The sequence below is a fragment of the Rana temporaria genome, chromosome 1 (assembly GCF_905171775.1).
Source record: "Rana temporaria chromosome 1, aRanTem1.1, whole genome shotgun sequence".
Taxonomy (NCBI): domain Eukaryota; kingdom Metazoa; phylum Chordata; class Amphibia; order Anura; family Ranidae; genus Rana; species Rana temporaria.
Window position 1 is genome coordinate 610,320,008 of NC_053489.1, and position 17,686 is coordinate 610,337,693.

General features: G+C 42.9%; 1 protein-coding gene across 15 annotated transcripts in view; it reads left to right on the top strand.

Annotated features, from left to right (window-relative positions):
- Positions 1-17,686, top strand: part of PROM1 (prominin 1) — a 306,658-nt gene that overhangs the window by 31,098 nt on the left and 257,874 nt on the right. For 14 of the 15 annotated variants that reach the window (XR_005746346.1, XR_005746354.1, XR_005746356.1 and 11 more), the window contains exon 2: positions 6,705-7,103. Coding sequence is in view for 4 of the 15 variants with exons in the window: in XM_040335216.1 (XP_040191150.1) it covers positions 6,887-7,103 (217 nt within the window). In the remaining 11 variants the exon portion in view is untranslated. The remainder of the gene's footprint in view (positions 1-6,704; positions 7,104-17,686) is intronic. The other variant, XR_005746347.1, reaches the window with a different exon arrangement.

Sequence of the window (17,686 nt, forward strand, 5' to 3'; positions counted from 1 at the left end):
CTGTGCTCTACCTTTGAGATGACACCTTGTTCCTCCAGCCGGCTTAGTTCTGCTTCCACACCTGCTTGGAGTGCGAAGGGTACTGTCCGAGCTTTGAAGAACTTAGGCTGAGCGTTGGGTTTCAGCTTGAGTCTCACACAGTCATGCTTTATTTTTCCCAATTGGTCATCAAAAATCTTTGGGAACCGCTGCTTCAGGGACACCACCAATCCCTCATTATCTCCTAATGGAATTGTAACGATGTTACAGGGACTTATGGCGATGTCTGGCATACCAAAGTGAGCAATCCAGTCTCTCCTAAAGAGAGGGGGTCCCCCATTTTCTAGGATATATAATGGCAGTCTCTTTGTCTGACTCTTGTACAATACCTTTACTTTTGCGTAACCCAGTGGGTGGAGTATCTGCTTTTGAGTATGTCTGTCTGCAGTTTGGTGTTGAGCGCACAATTTTTCGGGTCTGAAGTAGTCTCCGTTGTTTCTGGGTGATAACTGAAACTGCTTGAAACTGTGTCTACATCCATCTTGAGTTTCTTTCTCTCAATGGTTACATCTACAGTCATTGCGGAGGGTGCTGAATGCATATGATGTATGTCTAATCTGTGGAGCACTTCCTCATCCTCTGACTCAGATGATGATGTATATCTTCCCACCATATATGTCTTTGTCTTGGGGTTCAGAGGTTGTTTATCTCGCACCTTCTTGCTACGGCAAACTTGTTTCAGATGGCCTGTCTTAAAGCAATTATGACAGGTCTGATCCTTAAACCGGCAGACTTTTGTGATCATGGTCTGTATTCCCACAACGGTAGCAAACTGACTCCCGGCTTGGTGATGGTCTGTATTTCCAGTTTGCAGTTGGCTTGACTGCTGTTCTCAAAACTTCCTGCTTCACCTCTTCCCTTCTGCCCTGGGGGTTCAATTCCTCTGTATCTTTCACAGCCATTTCCATCACTGAAGCTATCTCAATTGCCTTTGTAAGGGTAAGGTCTTTCTCTGTTAACAGTCTCTTTTGGGTCGTCTCACAATTCAGTCCCATAACAAACTTATCTCTCTGTGCAGTAGGTAGGTACTCCCCAAAAGAACAGGTTAGAGGCTAGTCTGCAAAGGGTGAGCACATAAGCTTTAATCTCTTCACCTGTCTGCTGCTGCCTCTAATAGAAGCAAAATCTTTCTGCAATTTCTAGTGGTTTTCAGCTGGAAGTGATCCTCTAGCAGTGTCGGCAGCTCTGCCAATGTCGTAGTTGCTGGTTTTACAGGGGAAAGGAGATCCCTAAGAGTGTCATGTGTCTTGGCACCAACCACTGTCACAAATGTTGCTACTTGCCTGTTGTCTGGGATGGCATTTGCACTGAAATACTGTTCCAGTCTCTCAACCCAGGAACTCCAGGATGTCTGTTCTCCATCAAACTCACTTAATGTCCTGATTAATGAAATTTCCTGCTGGAATCTGTGAGTGCTTTTATCCAGGTGACAATCCACAATGTCTTTGTCTCTGTCTCTCTCTCTCTCTCTCCCTCTCCCTCTCCCTCTCCCTCTCCCTCTTCCTCTTCCTCTTCGCCACTGTTATATCCTCTGTTGCAAAAGGAAAATTGTTCTAGACAGCCGCACTCCAAAAATAAATTGCTTTTATTTTAAAATAAAAAAACACACAAAAAGCATGCCACAGCAGACGGGGTAAAAACTGACGCGTTTCACACCAAACTTTAGTGCTTATTCATAGCTTAGTAAGCACCCGTGGCTTTGGATCAGGTGAGGAGACTTTCTAAATAGTATCCTAGAGCGGTGATTTCTCTTTTTCGTTATATCCTCTGTGTTGTGAGAGACACAAGACTCTAGTCTGGAACAATGGATGTTTATTTCAGGTCATCTATACACTGCAACATGCATCTCAGGACAGTACATCTTATCAGCTTCTTTACATGTGCTCTTCCAAGATGGCTACTATGCCCCTTGACCCTTGTCATCACTCCTGGGTGAAGCCAGTACATGTGGAACCCTTCAGGTATAACAGGTTTTCATTGTGCACCATTACACCCTTTTAGCCACCGGCGTCCTAACAACCAGTGATGTCATCTGTTGACAAGGATGACATCGGCCATCTGCTTCCTTGTTTGCCCCTCATCACCCCTCTCCGTCAACACTGGGGTCACATTAGCTGAGCAAGGGACCAAAACTGGTATTGACTAGTATTCCAATGTTTCTCTTTTGCCTCAGTGTGCAAAGGTGTCTTTGATTTGGAAGAATAAATCACCTCTAACGTTGGGTGCCCTACATGTATGAATGTTCCTGAATGGGAATAGGATGCCTTATTTTTAAAGGGTGCCTTGACCGGAAAAAGGTTGAGAAACACTGTTCTGTAATAAACATATTGATCATGAAGCAGAGCAAAACATTTTTCTTTTAATAATCTATCAAACTAACAAAACCACATACATTGTAACATCACTAGGGAACCATATACATTGTAACATCACTAGGGAAACAATTATAGTCCTGACTCACTAAACTACAAAGTACAAAAAATGGCTTACAAACATTTTCCTAGGAAACCTAGGCTGTGTACACATACTTTCACCTGCTGAAATGCCAGAATGCAAGCATAGTAAAGTGATGTCAAGGAGAGTTTTACTGGAAGATCATTAGGGGACTTTGATGTAGCTAGGCAGGCCACCTCTGAGGAGCCACAGTAAGCAGGGGTGTCTATCTGACTTCACTGCTACCCTTTTGATAGGGAAATAATTAATATTGTAGAGAAGTGTAAGGCTAGCCATACACGTTTCCATTTCTCTCATCTAGTCCCTGTGGGGCTGAACAAGAGAAATCAATAGATCCTTTCATCCATGTTGTTTTACGTGAATGGAGAAATCTATTGATTTCTCGCATTCAGTCCCTGCCAGCTATTGTACTCTGATAGTTGCTGACACCAGCAATCAACGGGCACCCCGGCAGCTCTTCTTTGATGCTGGATCTAAAAAGCACTTACCCTCACTAGCACTACTGTATGTAAGTGCACATTATACTGTCAACAATTTGTATTTTTATCAAATAAAATAGTGCTGCACTAGGATTTGCCTGGCGCTTCTCTTCACTTTTTGCCTTCCTTTTCCCATAGTGATCGGGTCCCCCAGCCTGCGCTTGAAGTAGCCTTGCTCCCTTTGCAGCAATAGTTTGAGACTCAGAGTTGAAGGGGGCGCACCCTAGAGCTGCACGATTCTGGCTAAAATGAGAATCACGATTTTTTTTTGCTTAGAAGATAGATCAAGATTCTCTCACGATTTGACGTGGCGTAACATCATCTTTCACATTAAAACAAAAAAAAATTGGGCTAACTTTACTGTTTTTTTTTTTTTTTTTTTTTAATTAAAGTGTATTTTTTCCCCAAAAATTGCATTTGAAAGACCCCTGGGCAAATACAGTGTGACATAAAATATTGCAACATTTGCCATTTTATTCCCTAGGGTCTCTGCTAAAAATAGATATAATGTTTGGGGGTTTTAAGTAATTTTCTAGGTAAAATATTGATTTTAACTTAAACAAGTGTCAGAAAAAGATTTAGGCCCGCATCCACGAAGCAGTTACGCTGGCGTAGCTATTGATACGCCGCGTAACTTCTAGGATGCTCCAACGTATCTTTGTTTTGTATCCACAAAACAAGATACGCCTGAAGCTGGACTAGATCTGGCTGACGTACGTCTCACTACGCCGTTGGATCTAAGGTGCATATTTACGCTGGCTGCTAGGTGGCGCTTCCGTTGATTTCCGCGTTGAGTATGCAAATTAGCTAAGTACGCCAATCCACAAACGTACGTCCGCCCGGCGCATTTTTTTTACGTAGTTTACGTAAGGCCTTTTTCGGCGTAAGGTTACCCCTGCTCTATGAGGCGTATGGACGTCGGGCCAGCGTAGAATTTTCCGTTGTGTAAGTCATTTGCGTAAAACGTTCGCGAATAGGGCTTTGCGTAAATTACGTTCACGTCGTCTAGGCATTGAGCGGGCGTAATTTAATTTGAAAATTTGACGGGATACTGAGCATGCGCCGTACGAAAAAAGCGTAATTTACGTGGGGTCAAGCTTATTTTACATAAAACACGCCCCCCTGTTCATTATTTGAATTCCGCGCCCTTACGCCGGGAGATTTACACTACGCCGCCGTAACTTTAGAGGCAAGTGCTTTGTAATACAGCACTTGCCTCTGAAAGTAGCGGCGGCGTAGCGTAACTACGATACGCTACGCCTGCCTAAAAATACGCCGCCCTACGTGGATCTGGCCCTTAGATTTTATGTGGTTAAACTTCCTGTTTTTACACACAGAAGTGTATCCCTTTGATCTAAGAAGGAAGTTAGTTACAATGTTTCATGTTGTTTAAAACTTGGCAGACTGACATTTTTTCTTTACACACAGAAGTTTATCCCTTTGATCTAAGAAGGAAGCATTAGTTACAATGTTTCCTGTTGAAAACTTGGCAGACTGCCTAGATATTTTCTTTTGACAGCTGATAAGTCTCTCCACTTGTTATATGAAAGAATCGCAAACTCTGCATTGGAGATCGTCAGGGGGGTTGAATCGATTCAAGATCACGATTTCTTAACGATTAATTGTGCAGTTCTAGCGCGCCCCTTGGAACTCTACTTTCAACTCGTTTATTTCAGGACTTTTACATTTTGTTTTCTATTCAATTTTTACCTCTACAATATATTTTTATTGTTGCTATTGATGAATCTGTATACGTATGCATGTCCTCCCACAATCGAGCGTTTCAGCGCTGAGCGTTACACCAGTGCTTCGTGTGTGTGTTTTTTCTAATGTTAATTTTTATCCTCACAACTGCCACTCACTGGATATTTTCAGACCATTCTTTGTAAACTCTAGAGATGGTTGAGTGTGAAAATCCTAGTACAGTGGTGATCAACCCTGTCCTCAGGGCCCACTAACAGGCCAGGTTTGCCAGATAACTGAAATACGTCACAGGTGATATCATTTTCTGCTCAGTGATTGCAGTATTCTAGTCTGCATCTTCCCATGGTAATACATAAAATATAGGCATGTGCATTTCGTTTCGTTCCGAATCGAAATTCGGACGAATTTTTCATTATTCGGACATTCGGATGCATACGAATTCCCGAATTGCAATATTAAATAATTTACCGAATCCGAACGAACGTTTTCGATTCCGAATCGAAAACCCGCGGACAAAATTCGATCGGAATTCAAATTTTTTTTTTCGAATTCCGATCGAATTTCGTCTGCGGGTTTTCCGAAAACGGTCGAAATATTTTCGGATTCGACCGGATTTTTCGAAATTCGGTCGAAAACTAACGAGTTCCGAAAACGAATTTAACACATGTAACGAACCTAACTTAACGAAATTAATTAAATAACGAATTAAAACGAAACTAAACAAAATTTTCCCTTTTGCACATGCCTAATAAAATATGGCCTGTTAGTGAGGACAGGGTTGATGAACACTGAACTAGTAGATCAGCAGTTTTTGAAATGCTCAAACTAGTCCATAAGGTGCCAACAACCATGCCATGTTCAAAGTCATGTGATTGTCTGATTAGAAACTTGTGTTAGCAAGCGATTGAACAGGTGTACCTAATAAAGTGGCTAATGAGTTTGTGTATTAGCAATGTGCAGTTTTTATATTTGTCATTTGTAATTTAAAGCTAAACTGGTAATATAAATAAAACATGGGTACATAGACTACCTACCCATTAACTTCTTAGAGGCAGTTGACACTCTGCACTGCCTTTCTTCCAAAATTAACTCTGTATGTGCCTAACACAGCACCCCAAAGTTTGCTCCAGGGAGATTGTGGAAGATACCCGCAGGTCAATCACATTTCTAATAATATATGTGATATGAAAGCTTTGTTTAAAAAAAAATAACAAACATATCATACTTGCCTCCACTGTGAAGCTTGTTTTGCACAGAGTGGCTCCGAACATCCTCTTCTGGGGTCCCTCTGTGGCTCTCGCGGCTCCTCTCTGCATTAGATAACCCCCTAGGAGAAGCTCTCTGCAGAGGGGGTTACCTTGCGAGCGCTCCTGAATCATTAATTTGGCATCCATAGACACAGAGTGTATGACTTGGCCCCGCCCCCCAGAAACCTGCGTCATTGGATTGATGGCTGAGCTGCTATCAGTATATCCAATAAAAGCCAGGACCCCGTGGAGAGAAGGACGGCGGGGACGCGCCGAGCAGAAGAGGGGGCTCAGGTAAGTAAAAGGGGTGGACCAGTGACTGCCAGGTTTTTTTTCACCTTATATGCATAGGATGCATTAAGGTGAAAAAACACGAGCCTTTACAACCCCTTTAACGTCTTACTGAACTAACAGGAATGCACCTACAAGCAACTGTGCAAATTTCCACAATGTTTTGCAAACAGTTTGCATTGGAATTTTTTTATAAAAAAGTCTAAAGAGTACACGTTAATATTGTTTTTCAAATGAGCATCTGTTAAATTACTGCTTTAGACCACTTGAAGAAGCAGAGCTTACAATCTATGTGACATTTACAAATGATTAATTCCTCCTGCTGTTTTATTTATTTTTTTGTAAATATCTGCAGGTTTTGTGTCATTTCTATGTGTATACATTTATTAAATCTTGTTTAGATGCTCTGTTCTCATATGCTGGAAGACGCCTGTTGAGCTGTTCTCTTAATCTATGGACGCTAATACGGTTTTGTTTCCTTTCTTCCTAGCAGTGACCTGTAATATCCTGTCTACTAAATCCCTTCCTACCTCCAAGTGAACAGACGCTCCGATCACACGCAAGGACAAGGATACTGACTGCTCTACTGCACATTGCAACTGACTGTGAGAAGACCCCATCACTTTTTACACCCCTCCAACCATCTCTGAGGCTGATGTGGCTCTAATACAAATGGCTCTTAAACTTTTTGTTATTCTGCTGCTCTGTGGAAGTACTGGTTCTGAAAGACCCCTTTCTTATAACAGTGCCCCAGAGCCTCTGGATTTTGGATTTGTACCCACTGCAACATATGACACCAGTGCTGATCATGAGCCTGGGGCGATAGGCTTACTGTTTCACATAGTCCAAGGATTCCTGTATATTGTACAGCCAAATGCATTCCCTCAAGGTAAGTACAGATTGTTCACTTTCTTATGTTATTCACTTATCAGTGGGTCCTTTTCGGTTTCTTTGTCTTTAAAAATGTAGGTAAAGATCAAATTATCTGCTACAGTAAACCCTAGCAGTCAACCAAAAATCAAATTTTGTGTATTGACTACTCTAAAAAAATGAATTTGGGAATCTCATTGGTTGAAGTAGGTCACTACTATATACACTATAGCATTGCGCTTTGTATTTAATGTTGGTTTTAGCATTAGGGCAGTCAAATATGCATGCAACAGACATCTAAGAATTGTCTTGTAGAATCTATGGCTATAAGTTCAGATCCTGATTTTAAAGACTGTGCTCTTACCCATTGTTTTGCTGGACAGAATGATTTTTCACGCGTTTTTAATTTATCTGTGACTGGTGTAGAAGAGAACAGTTGGAAGTAACCGTAAATGCTTCACCTACTCTATATTACCTAGTAACTTATTTTGATGCGCGATTCAAATTAATGGTATTGGTAAAAATTGAATAAATAAGGGCAAATCTAGGGTTATGCCACTCCAAATTTCCTTTGTGTTGATAAGCTTGTATCAAAGGTTGTCACAATGATTGTCAATACCAAAACATGTCTCGAAACAACTAAAAACTGGTCTTCGAAAACAAGAGCAAAGTGCCATTTGAGGGCCTAGTAAAAAAGAATTATGGGCCAAATCCACAAAGACCCGGCGTAACGGCGAAATTCTAATTTAAGTTACACTGCCTTAAAATTTCTACCTAAGTGCCCGATCCACAAAGCACTTACCTAGAAATTTCTGGCCGTGTAACTTAAATTCCACCGGCACAAGGCGTTCCTCATTTCATGGGGGCGATTCCCATTTAAATGAGGCGCGCTCCCGCGCCGGCCGTACTGCGCATGCTCGTGATGTCATTTTCCCGACGTGCATAGCGCGAAATTACGTTACGCCGGGCTTTGTGGATTGCGACGGGTCAATAAAGTTGCGTCGGGAAAAAAAAAAGATGCGGCGCGAAAAAAAAATTCAAATTCGAAAAAAAAACGCGTCGCTAGACAGAAGGGTCTGCTTTTACATGGTGTACTAACTTTACACCATGTAAAAGCAGCCCTAATTTTGCGTATGCAACTTAATACTTACGGAGAAAAAACGAAGCAGAAAAGCTTTGTGGATCTTCGTAAGTGCTAATTTGCATACCCGAGGCGGCATTTCGACACGAAATGCCCCCAGCGGTGGATGCGGTACTGCATCCTAAGATCCGGCAGTGTAAGTCCCTTACACATGCCGGATCTTCTGCCTAACTATGGAAAACTGATTCTGTGGATCAGTTCCATAGTTAGGACCAGGGATACGACGAAGTAACAGCAATTACTCCGTCGTATCTCTTTTGAGGATTTGGCCCTATGTTCCATAGCTCTGAGAAACACCTGTACTAAAGTTGATAATAGACTGGTCATTAAAGTGCAATCATTTTAAATACGTTTATCAGATAAGAAGGTAGTATATTTTATTTACTAAAAAGTTGGGCAGTGATCCATCCATAGCAGTTCTGGAAAAGCCTTAGGAAAAGGTGAATATGCTTCAGTCTGTAGATCGATATTCAGATCAATACTTGCTGAAAAAGAAATAAAAAAACTACCCAGAATCTCAACACAAGACACATTAATCTAACAACATCAGCCTGTGCCAGTGTTTCAAGAAAACCCCTTAGGACTTTAACCTATGATGAATATTTATCAGTTGTCGTTTACCTATTTGCAACAGATGTTTCATGGACTGGGTGCAGATCGTATCTATGCTGCTTTTAATCTGACCACAAATTTACTAAATATGTAAGGTAATTGCATAACCCTTACATAACTTTATTTAATTCACTTCTTTTTACAGGGGTTTTACTGTAAGTTGTTTTTGTATCTTCCACCCCCCACCCACACTATACGTAACCAGAAGGAGCTGATCCTGTTATAGCTTATGTCTTCTTGGCAGATTAAAAGCCAAATCCGCTGGACATAATACACTCCTGAAGTGCTATTGTTTTTCACTGTTGTGTCTACCTCCCTGTTTCACCAAAATGTGGCACTGCAGGTGGTATCTGGAATTGTGACTCCTAATCCCAAAGAAACCTACTAAAAAGTGGCCAATGCCTTGGTTTGGGTTTTGCATAATTAAAAAGAAAGACCTATTTCATTTGTTTTGAAGATGTAAAGGGTCCTTACTATAAAAAATTGACATATAATAATGAATTGCACCATTAGGCTTAATCACCAATTTTTTTTTCTTACCGGAATTCCACATGCTGTGGAGCCTGCAGTTGGGTAGCTGGATCTCTGCTTAAACATTTTCCATATTATAATTGTAAAGGACGTAGCAGGCAAGCTAGGAAGTCTCAAGTAGAAACACTATATGGCCAAGAGTATTTGGACACCTGATGCCGCGTACAAACGATCATTTTTCGGCTTGTAAAAAACAAAGTTTTTTTAAAATGGAATTTAAAATGACCGTGTGTGTGCTTCACATAATTTTTCGGCTTCTGAAAAACGAAAAAAAAAAAAATTCGAACATGCTTTTATTTTTTAACGATGTTTTAGGCCCCGTACTCACGACCAAACATGTCTGCTGAAACTGGTCCGCGGACCAGTTTCAGCAGACATGTTTGGCCGTGTGTAGGCACGAGCGGACCATTTTCGGGCGGATCGGACAGGTTTCCGCTGGAATCCTGTCCCCCCGACATGTACGGTCGTCTGTACAGACCTACCGTACATGTCCGGCCGCCCGCCATCCCTCGCATGCGTCGAATGACTTTGACGCATGCGTGGAAGCATTTAAAAGGCAGGCCCGCCCACATTGTCGTGGCGACACCGCGTCATCGACGCGGCGACACCGCGGACACGCCCCGCGTATTGTTTACGCGCGGAGTTCTGTTCGATGATGTGTACAGCCATCGAACAGAAGTCCCCGGGCAGACATGTCCGATGAAAACGGTCCGCGGACTGGTTTCATCGGACATGTCTGCTCGTGAGTAAAAGGCCTTAAGCGTTGTCGTTTTTCGGGTTGTAAAAAATGATCGTGTGTGGGCTAAAACAATGTGAAAAACAACGAATGCTCAGAATCAAGTAATGAGACGGGAGCGCTCGTTCTGGTAAAACTACCGTTCGTAATGGAGAAAGCACATTCATCACACTGTAACAGACAGAAAAGCGCAAATCGTCTTTTACTAACACAAAATCAGCTAAAGCAGCCCCAAGGGTGGCGTCATCCGCATGGAACTTCCCCTTTATAGTGACGTCGTACTGTTGTACGTCACAGCGATTTGCTAGAGCATTTTTTTTAAACGATCGTGTGTGGGCAATGTCGTTTTAATGATAAAGTTGGAAAAAACAACGATTTTTCTAGATGCTGAAAATGTTGTTATTACAAGCCGAAAAATGATTGTGTGTACGCGGCATCACTGTCACGCTTACCCCTAATGCGGGTGGTCAGAGACTATAGCTGGCTACTGTGTTCTTCACCTATAGCTGCCCTCTTTTCCATAAGGCAAGCAAGCCTACCGGTACTCCGTTCCCCCACTGAGCAAACTGGTACTTGCGTTTCACAGACAGGCAGAGTGGTTCAACAACGTCCAGGTAAAAGGCAGGCAGATTTCAGAGAATAGTCAATATCAGATCTGAGGTCACACACCGGGAAATTCAATCTAGCAGAGCAGACAAACAAGTAGCTTAGAAAACATGTTACAAATGCAGGATTGGCTAGCTTATATCAGGTTTGGTTTACACCCAGAGTTTGGCCAAAATCAATTACCTTAAGTAAGTTGGACTCGAACATTGGGTGTTAGTTTGTTCTAGAAACCAACCGAACATATGGGGTGTTCACGGGAAATTCCAGTGCTGTGGAACGCTCCATAATGCACTGCGAAATCACAGTGCATTGCTGTATGGTGATTGGCCAAAGCATGCACCTGACCTGCATGGTGTGGCCAATCACGGCACGTTCTGCTGAGGGAGCCATAATTGGCCAAAGGCAGGGTGCATTTGGCCAATCATGGCCCAGGGGGACAAAGTCCATGTCCTACACTATATAAGGCTGCTTACATAGCTGCCGTGTATATAGTGTGTGGACAGAGATAGTTTGAGCTAGATTAGGCAGGCAGGTTAGTTAGAGGCTCTCCCCCCCCCCCTTTTCCTGCGGCCTGCCAGGTTGCATGCTCGTATAAGGGTCTGGTATGGATTTTGGGGGGGGCCCCCCACACCATTTTTTTTTTTTTTACATTTTGGTGTGGACTTCCCGAAGGGCCTGGTAATGGACTAGGGGGGAACCCTTTTAAATGTTTGTTTATGTATATTGCCAGGATCCAACAATACATTACAGCCGCAAGCAATTTTAAATGACAATTCTTTCCTTGTATAAATGTCATTTTGCTGCGGTACTGTTATAATCATGGGAAAGAGGTGCTACTTTACAGACAGACTAAGGGGACCCCACGGGCAGTTATACGGCGGCAGGTTGGCTCCCCTGCGCGAGAGCTTGTAGCTATACGTCGGCTCTCGAATCGGCCACTAGGCGCTCGTCCCTGACTCCCGTGCGCGTGCCCGGCGGGCGCAATTGCCGCCGGGCACCCGCGATTGCTTGTTACAGAGCGAGGACCGGGAGCAGTGTGTGTAAACACACAGCTCCCGGTCCTGTCAGGGGAGAAATGCCTGACCGTCTGTTCATACAATGTATGAACAGCGATCAGTCATTTCCCCTAGTGAGGCCACCCCCCCTACAGTTAGAACACACCCAGGGAACATACTTAACCCCCTCCCCTTCCCTGCCAGTGGTATTTTTATAGTAATCCAATGCATTTTTATAGCACTGATCGCTATAAAAATGCCAATGGTCCCAAAAATGTGTCAAAAGTGTCCGAAGTGTCCGCCATAATGTTGCAGTACCGATCGCTGCCATTACTAGTAAAAAAAAAATATTAATAAAAATGCCATAAAACTACCCCCTATTTTGTAAACGCTATAACTTTTGCGCAAACCAATTAATAAACTTTTTTTTTTTTTAAGAAAAATATGTAGAAGAATACGTAACGGCCTAAACTGAGAAATTGTTTTTTATATATAATTTTTGGGGGATATTTATTATAGCAAAAAGTAAAAAATATTCATTTATTTTCAAAATCGTCGCTCGATTTTTGTTTATAGCGCAAAAACTAAAAACTGCAGAGGTGATCAAATACCACCAAAAGAAAGCTCTATTTGTGGGGAAAAAAGGACGCCAATTTTGTTTGGGAGCCATGTCGTACGACCACGCAATTGTCAGTTAAAACGACGCAGTGCCGAATCGCAAAAAGTGCTCTGGTCTTTGACCAGCAATATGGTGGTTAAGTGGTTAAGCATTATTAAATTTACTGCTCCTGAAAAAAACGTCCATTTTTAAAAACGTTTTTTTTTTACATTGATACATGTCCCCTGGGGCAGGACCCGGGTCCCCAAACACTTTTTATGGCAATAACTTGCATATAATGCCCCGTACACACGATCACTTTTTATCATGAAAAAAAACAACGTTTTTCCAACTTCATCATTAAAAATGATGTTGCCCACACACCATCGTTTTTGAAAAATTATGAACAAAGCGACGGCACTCTAAAGGGGAAGTTCTATTCGCCTTGAGGCTGCTTTTAGCTGGTTACTTGTTAGTAAAAGACGATTCGTGCTTTTTTGTCTGTTACAGCGTGATGAATGTGCTTACTCCATTATGAATGGTAGTTTTACCTCCCGTCTCATAACTTGCTTCTGGGCATGTGCGGGTTTAAAACGTTGTTTTTGCCCACACACGATCATTTTTTACAACACGAAAAATTACATTTTCAAAAATTACATAAAAAATTGAAGCATGTTCGAATTATTTTTTTGTCGTTTTTCAGAAGACAGAAAACGATGTGAAGCCCACACACGATCATTTTAAATGACGTTTTTAAAAATGTCATTTTATTTCATCACAAAAAGTGATCGTATGTACGGGGCATAATGCCGCGTACACACCATCACTTTATGTGATGAAAAAAAATGACGTTTTTAAAAACGTCACTTTAATTGACCGTGTGTGGGGGAAAACGTCGTTTTATGTCTTGTAAAAAACGACAGAAAAAAATTGAAGCATGCTTCAATTTTATGTGTCGTTTTTCAAAAGTGCACTTTTTACTTCACAGAAATTGACCGTGTGTAGCAAAAAACGTCGTTTTCTAAGACGTTTTTTCATCCACGCATGCCCATGTACGGGGCATAAGCCTCTAAAATTGGCACTTTTGATTTTTCACGTTCGTGTCCCATGGACCTTAACGGTCTTCGCATGTTTGCACAATGTTTTTGTCTGTTCACATCTTCTGGTGGGAATGGAATGGGGGGGGGGGGGGGGCGGGGGTTTTTTGGCTAATCCCCCTAGTTGGTACCATATTCAACAAACTATATCTTTATGGACCCAGCTTTGTGTACAGTCAAGTGGTCTTTACCAAAATGTTGTCACAAGGGTGGAGGCCCACAATTGTTTAAAATGTATTTGAATATTGTGAACCAGTGTCTGGTGCAGCTGTGCATTGTAGCCAATCAGCTTCTAACTTTAGCTTGTTCAATTACCGTATTTGCCAGCGTATAAGACGACCCCCTATTTTTCCAGGAAAAATTTTGGTTTTGGGATATACTCGCTGTATAAGACGACCCCCTTCCTACTAGTCTGTCTGGAAGCTGAGTGGTAGCCAGAACAACCGCTGACAGGAACAACCGCTGACAGAAACAGGCTTTTTTCAGCTTTTTTCTAATCTCACTGTGCCATTGCATTACATTACATGCCTCCACTGTGCCATTACATTACATGCCTCCACTGTGCCATTACATGCCTCCACTGTGCCATTACATGCCTCCACTGTGCCATTACATGCCTCCACTGTGCCATTACATGCTTCCACTGTGCCATTACATGCCTCCACTGTGCTATTACGGACCCCACTGTGCCATTGCCGGCCTCAACGATCTCCCTACCTTATTTTGTTTGCAGAGTTTGGGTTTCAGGCTGCGGGCATCCATTATTCAAAAGCAAAGCCTCTGTTCAGTGTTCCGCCTATCATGGATGTCCTCTCGTCCGAGGCCGAGGATGAGAAGGCATCTGTGATTGGCGGAACAATGAACAGAGGCTCTGCTGGGAAAAATTAGTGTTCTGCCTATCACGGAACAGTCTGAGGAGGAGGCGCGGCTTTTGAATAATGAATGCCCGCAGCCTGAATGAGACAGGTACCGGCGTATAAGACGACCCCCGAGTTTTGAGGCATTTTTTTACATCCAAAAGGTCATCTTATACACCGGAAAATACGGTAAGCTTTGACATTGAAACTTGAAAGTTGATTTCTATGCAGAGCTACACCAGATCTGCACGCTCCAGTTTTAGTAAACTTGCCCCATAGTGTATCTCTTCACTAGAGTGCCTGGAAAAAAAAAAATCAGCTGGTGATTCCACCTGGCGTCAGCCTAAAACCTAAAACATTTTAGATAGTTAGAACATTATTACTATATAATAATTATATTGTATTATAATTATTATTTTTTTATGATATCAAATCATCAGCACAGATGAACAGTACTTGCATGTATGACTATTGCACTGGATGTCTATAAATACAAATACATGCCTTGCCTATTTGGTGCTTCAGGCTTCCTTGAAGATACATTTGGAAAAAGTGCAGCACAATTATATACAGCGCACACCTAACCCATTTAATTATTTAAACTCGATACTTGTTTTTAAGGGACACAATATAGTCCGCTGCTAGCTTATGTAATGCATTTACTTGGGAATTAAATTTGTAGCAATGGTTTTACTATGTATATTTAGTAAATGTTCTTGTACCATAATCCATTCAGAAACCGTACAAATAATTTATCAAATACTCCAAGTTTCATTCACAGAAAAGGGATATTTCATGTTCAGGCTGGTGGAATTAATTTGCTAGATAATTAAAAGATGGCTTGTCCGAGCATCCTCTGACAATTCTGAGGAAAGTAGGTCAGTAGAAGGAACCTGTTTTTGAGGCCGAGAAGAACTTCAGGCTACTTTTTATGGAACTTTTTAGAATCTTTTGAGTTCTCTAAGTTCAGGTTCTTTATACAATGTGACACACAAATAAAAAATAAAAAAAGAATGCTTTCGGAAATGGAAGTGCTTAGAATAGTTTATTTATATCAATAAAAAAATGGAAAGTATATGAACAGAAGAGAAATCCAAACTGAATTAATATGGTACACTTGCACACAGTTTTTGAAGGAATGCAGCAGGTAGATTGTTCTAAACATCTTGGAGAACTAACCACAGATCTTCTGTGGATGTAGACTCCCTCAAATCCTACTGTCTTTTCATGTAATCCCAGACAGACTCAGTGGGGTAGATTCAGGTACATTTGCGCAGTTCTTACGGAGGCGCAGCGCACCGTTTTGCCGCTGCGCCTCCGTAAATTACCTGCGCTACGCTTGATTCACGGAGCAGTAGCTCCGTAAATTGCGTGGGCGCTCCTGAAAAATGCCCGGCGTAAGAGCGTGCAATTTAAATGATCCCATAGGGGGCGTGGATCATTTAAATTAGGCGCGTTCCCGTGCCGAACGTAGTGCGCATGCTTCGTCGGGAAACTTTACCGACGTGCATTGCGGTAAATGACTTTGCAAGGACGTCATTTGCTTCAAAGTGAACGTGAATGGTGTCCAGCGCCATTCACGATTCACTTACGCAAACGACGTAATTTTTCAAAAACGCGACGCGGGAACGATGGGTATATGTAGCATTGGCTGCCCCTGCTAATAGCAGGGGCAGCCAATGCCCTTGCTAGCATTGGCAGCTGCCCCTGCTAATAGGGGCAGCCTTACGCAAAAACCGACGTACGCAAACGACGTAAACTGCGTACGCAGGGCTCGCGTAGGGTTGTGAATCGGCGTTAGTATGCAATTTGCATTCTATACGCTGACCACTACGGGAACCACTAGCGGCCATCGTAAGAATGCAGCCTACGATATGACTGGCATAAGAGCCTTATGCTAGTCATATCTTAGGCTGCAGTCGGCGTAACGAGGTTCCTGAATCAGGAGCATTCGAAACGCCGGCGCAAGTAAGCAATTGCGCTGCGTAACTATGGTTACACAGATGCAATTGCTACCTGAATCTACCCCAATGTTGAGATCAGGACTCTGTGGGAGCCAAGCCATCACTTTCAGGCAGGGCTTTTTTTTTTTTTTTTTTAAATAGGTACAGGAACTCAATTACGACCCACCCCCGCCCAGGAGTGTATTATGTACAGAGTGCATAGTTCAGGGAGGGGGTTAAACACAGACTGGAGAGTTTAGGGTGCGCTATTAAATAGTGCAGTTTTCAGAAGTGCGCTGCATACAGAGTGCAGAATTCAGCCTTCTTCCACAGTTGCTTACCTCTGCATCCCCCATCCACATCTCACGTTTACCCCTCTTCAGCTCTGACCTCTGCATGCAACCCCTCTCTACGGCCCCCATAGACTCCCCATCTCCTTAAAAGCTCCAACATCTTCCACATGTCTTATTTTTGTTGTATTAAGCTGAAGCACCCAGCCGGCTCTAGTACCTCCCTGCATACTGTAGTTGGCTTCACCTCTCTCACTTGCGGGGAGATCATCCAGTGGTGATGTTGGCATTTGCACTGCACCCCAGGTACCTGCATCTCCCTTGTGCCCATCCTTCACTCAGTGGGAGCCACTCAGGAGATGAGAGCTGTGGGAGCTGTTGGGAGACAAGCGGTCACTTTTTAAACATAGAAGCTGGACTTTTGTGTTTTCAAGAAATAGTGGTGAGCAGGGAGCAGAGGGCCTGAGACAGAGGTGGAGGAACGGAGTTCCACCAAGTTCCAGCTGAAGAAAAGCCCTGCTTCCAGGATTCCTTGTTCATCTTTACACCGAAAGTTCTTAATGACATTGGCTGTATGTTTGGGGTCGTTGTCCTGCTGCAGAATAAATTTGGGGCAAATCACATGGCGTTGAGCCATAGTTTTACTATCCCTCAACTGCTCACCTAAAGGATAATATGCAGCCAGAGGTGAGATGCTTTGTGGCCACAGCAAATTTAGCTCAGCTTATCAAGTATGACAGACATCACCGCCTGTAAAACTCGCCCTATATGAAGTCAACAGAATCACACTACAATGGTGAGCTAAACCCTTGGCTTAAAGTGATTGTATAGGTTAGTTTAAAAAAATAAATAACGAACATGTCATACTTACCTCCACTGTGCAGTTCGTTTTGCACAGAGTGGCTTCGATCCTGCTGTTCTGGGGTCCCACGGCGACTGTCTCGGCTCCTCCCCACTAAAGCTAACCCCCCTCGGGGAAGCTCTTCCCCCGAGGGGGTTAGCTTGCGGGCGTGCTCCCGTGTCATACACTTGGCGTCCATAGATGCCAAGTGTATGACTCAGTTCCGCCCCCCCGCGGCCGCGTCATTGGATGGGATTGACAGCAGCGGGAGCCAATGGCTGCGCTGCTATCAATATATCCAATCAATGGCCAGACTCAGTGGAGAAGGGGATGCGCACAGCAGGCGAACGGGCTC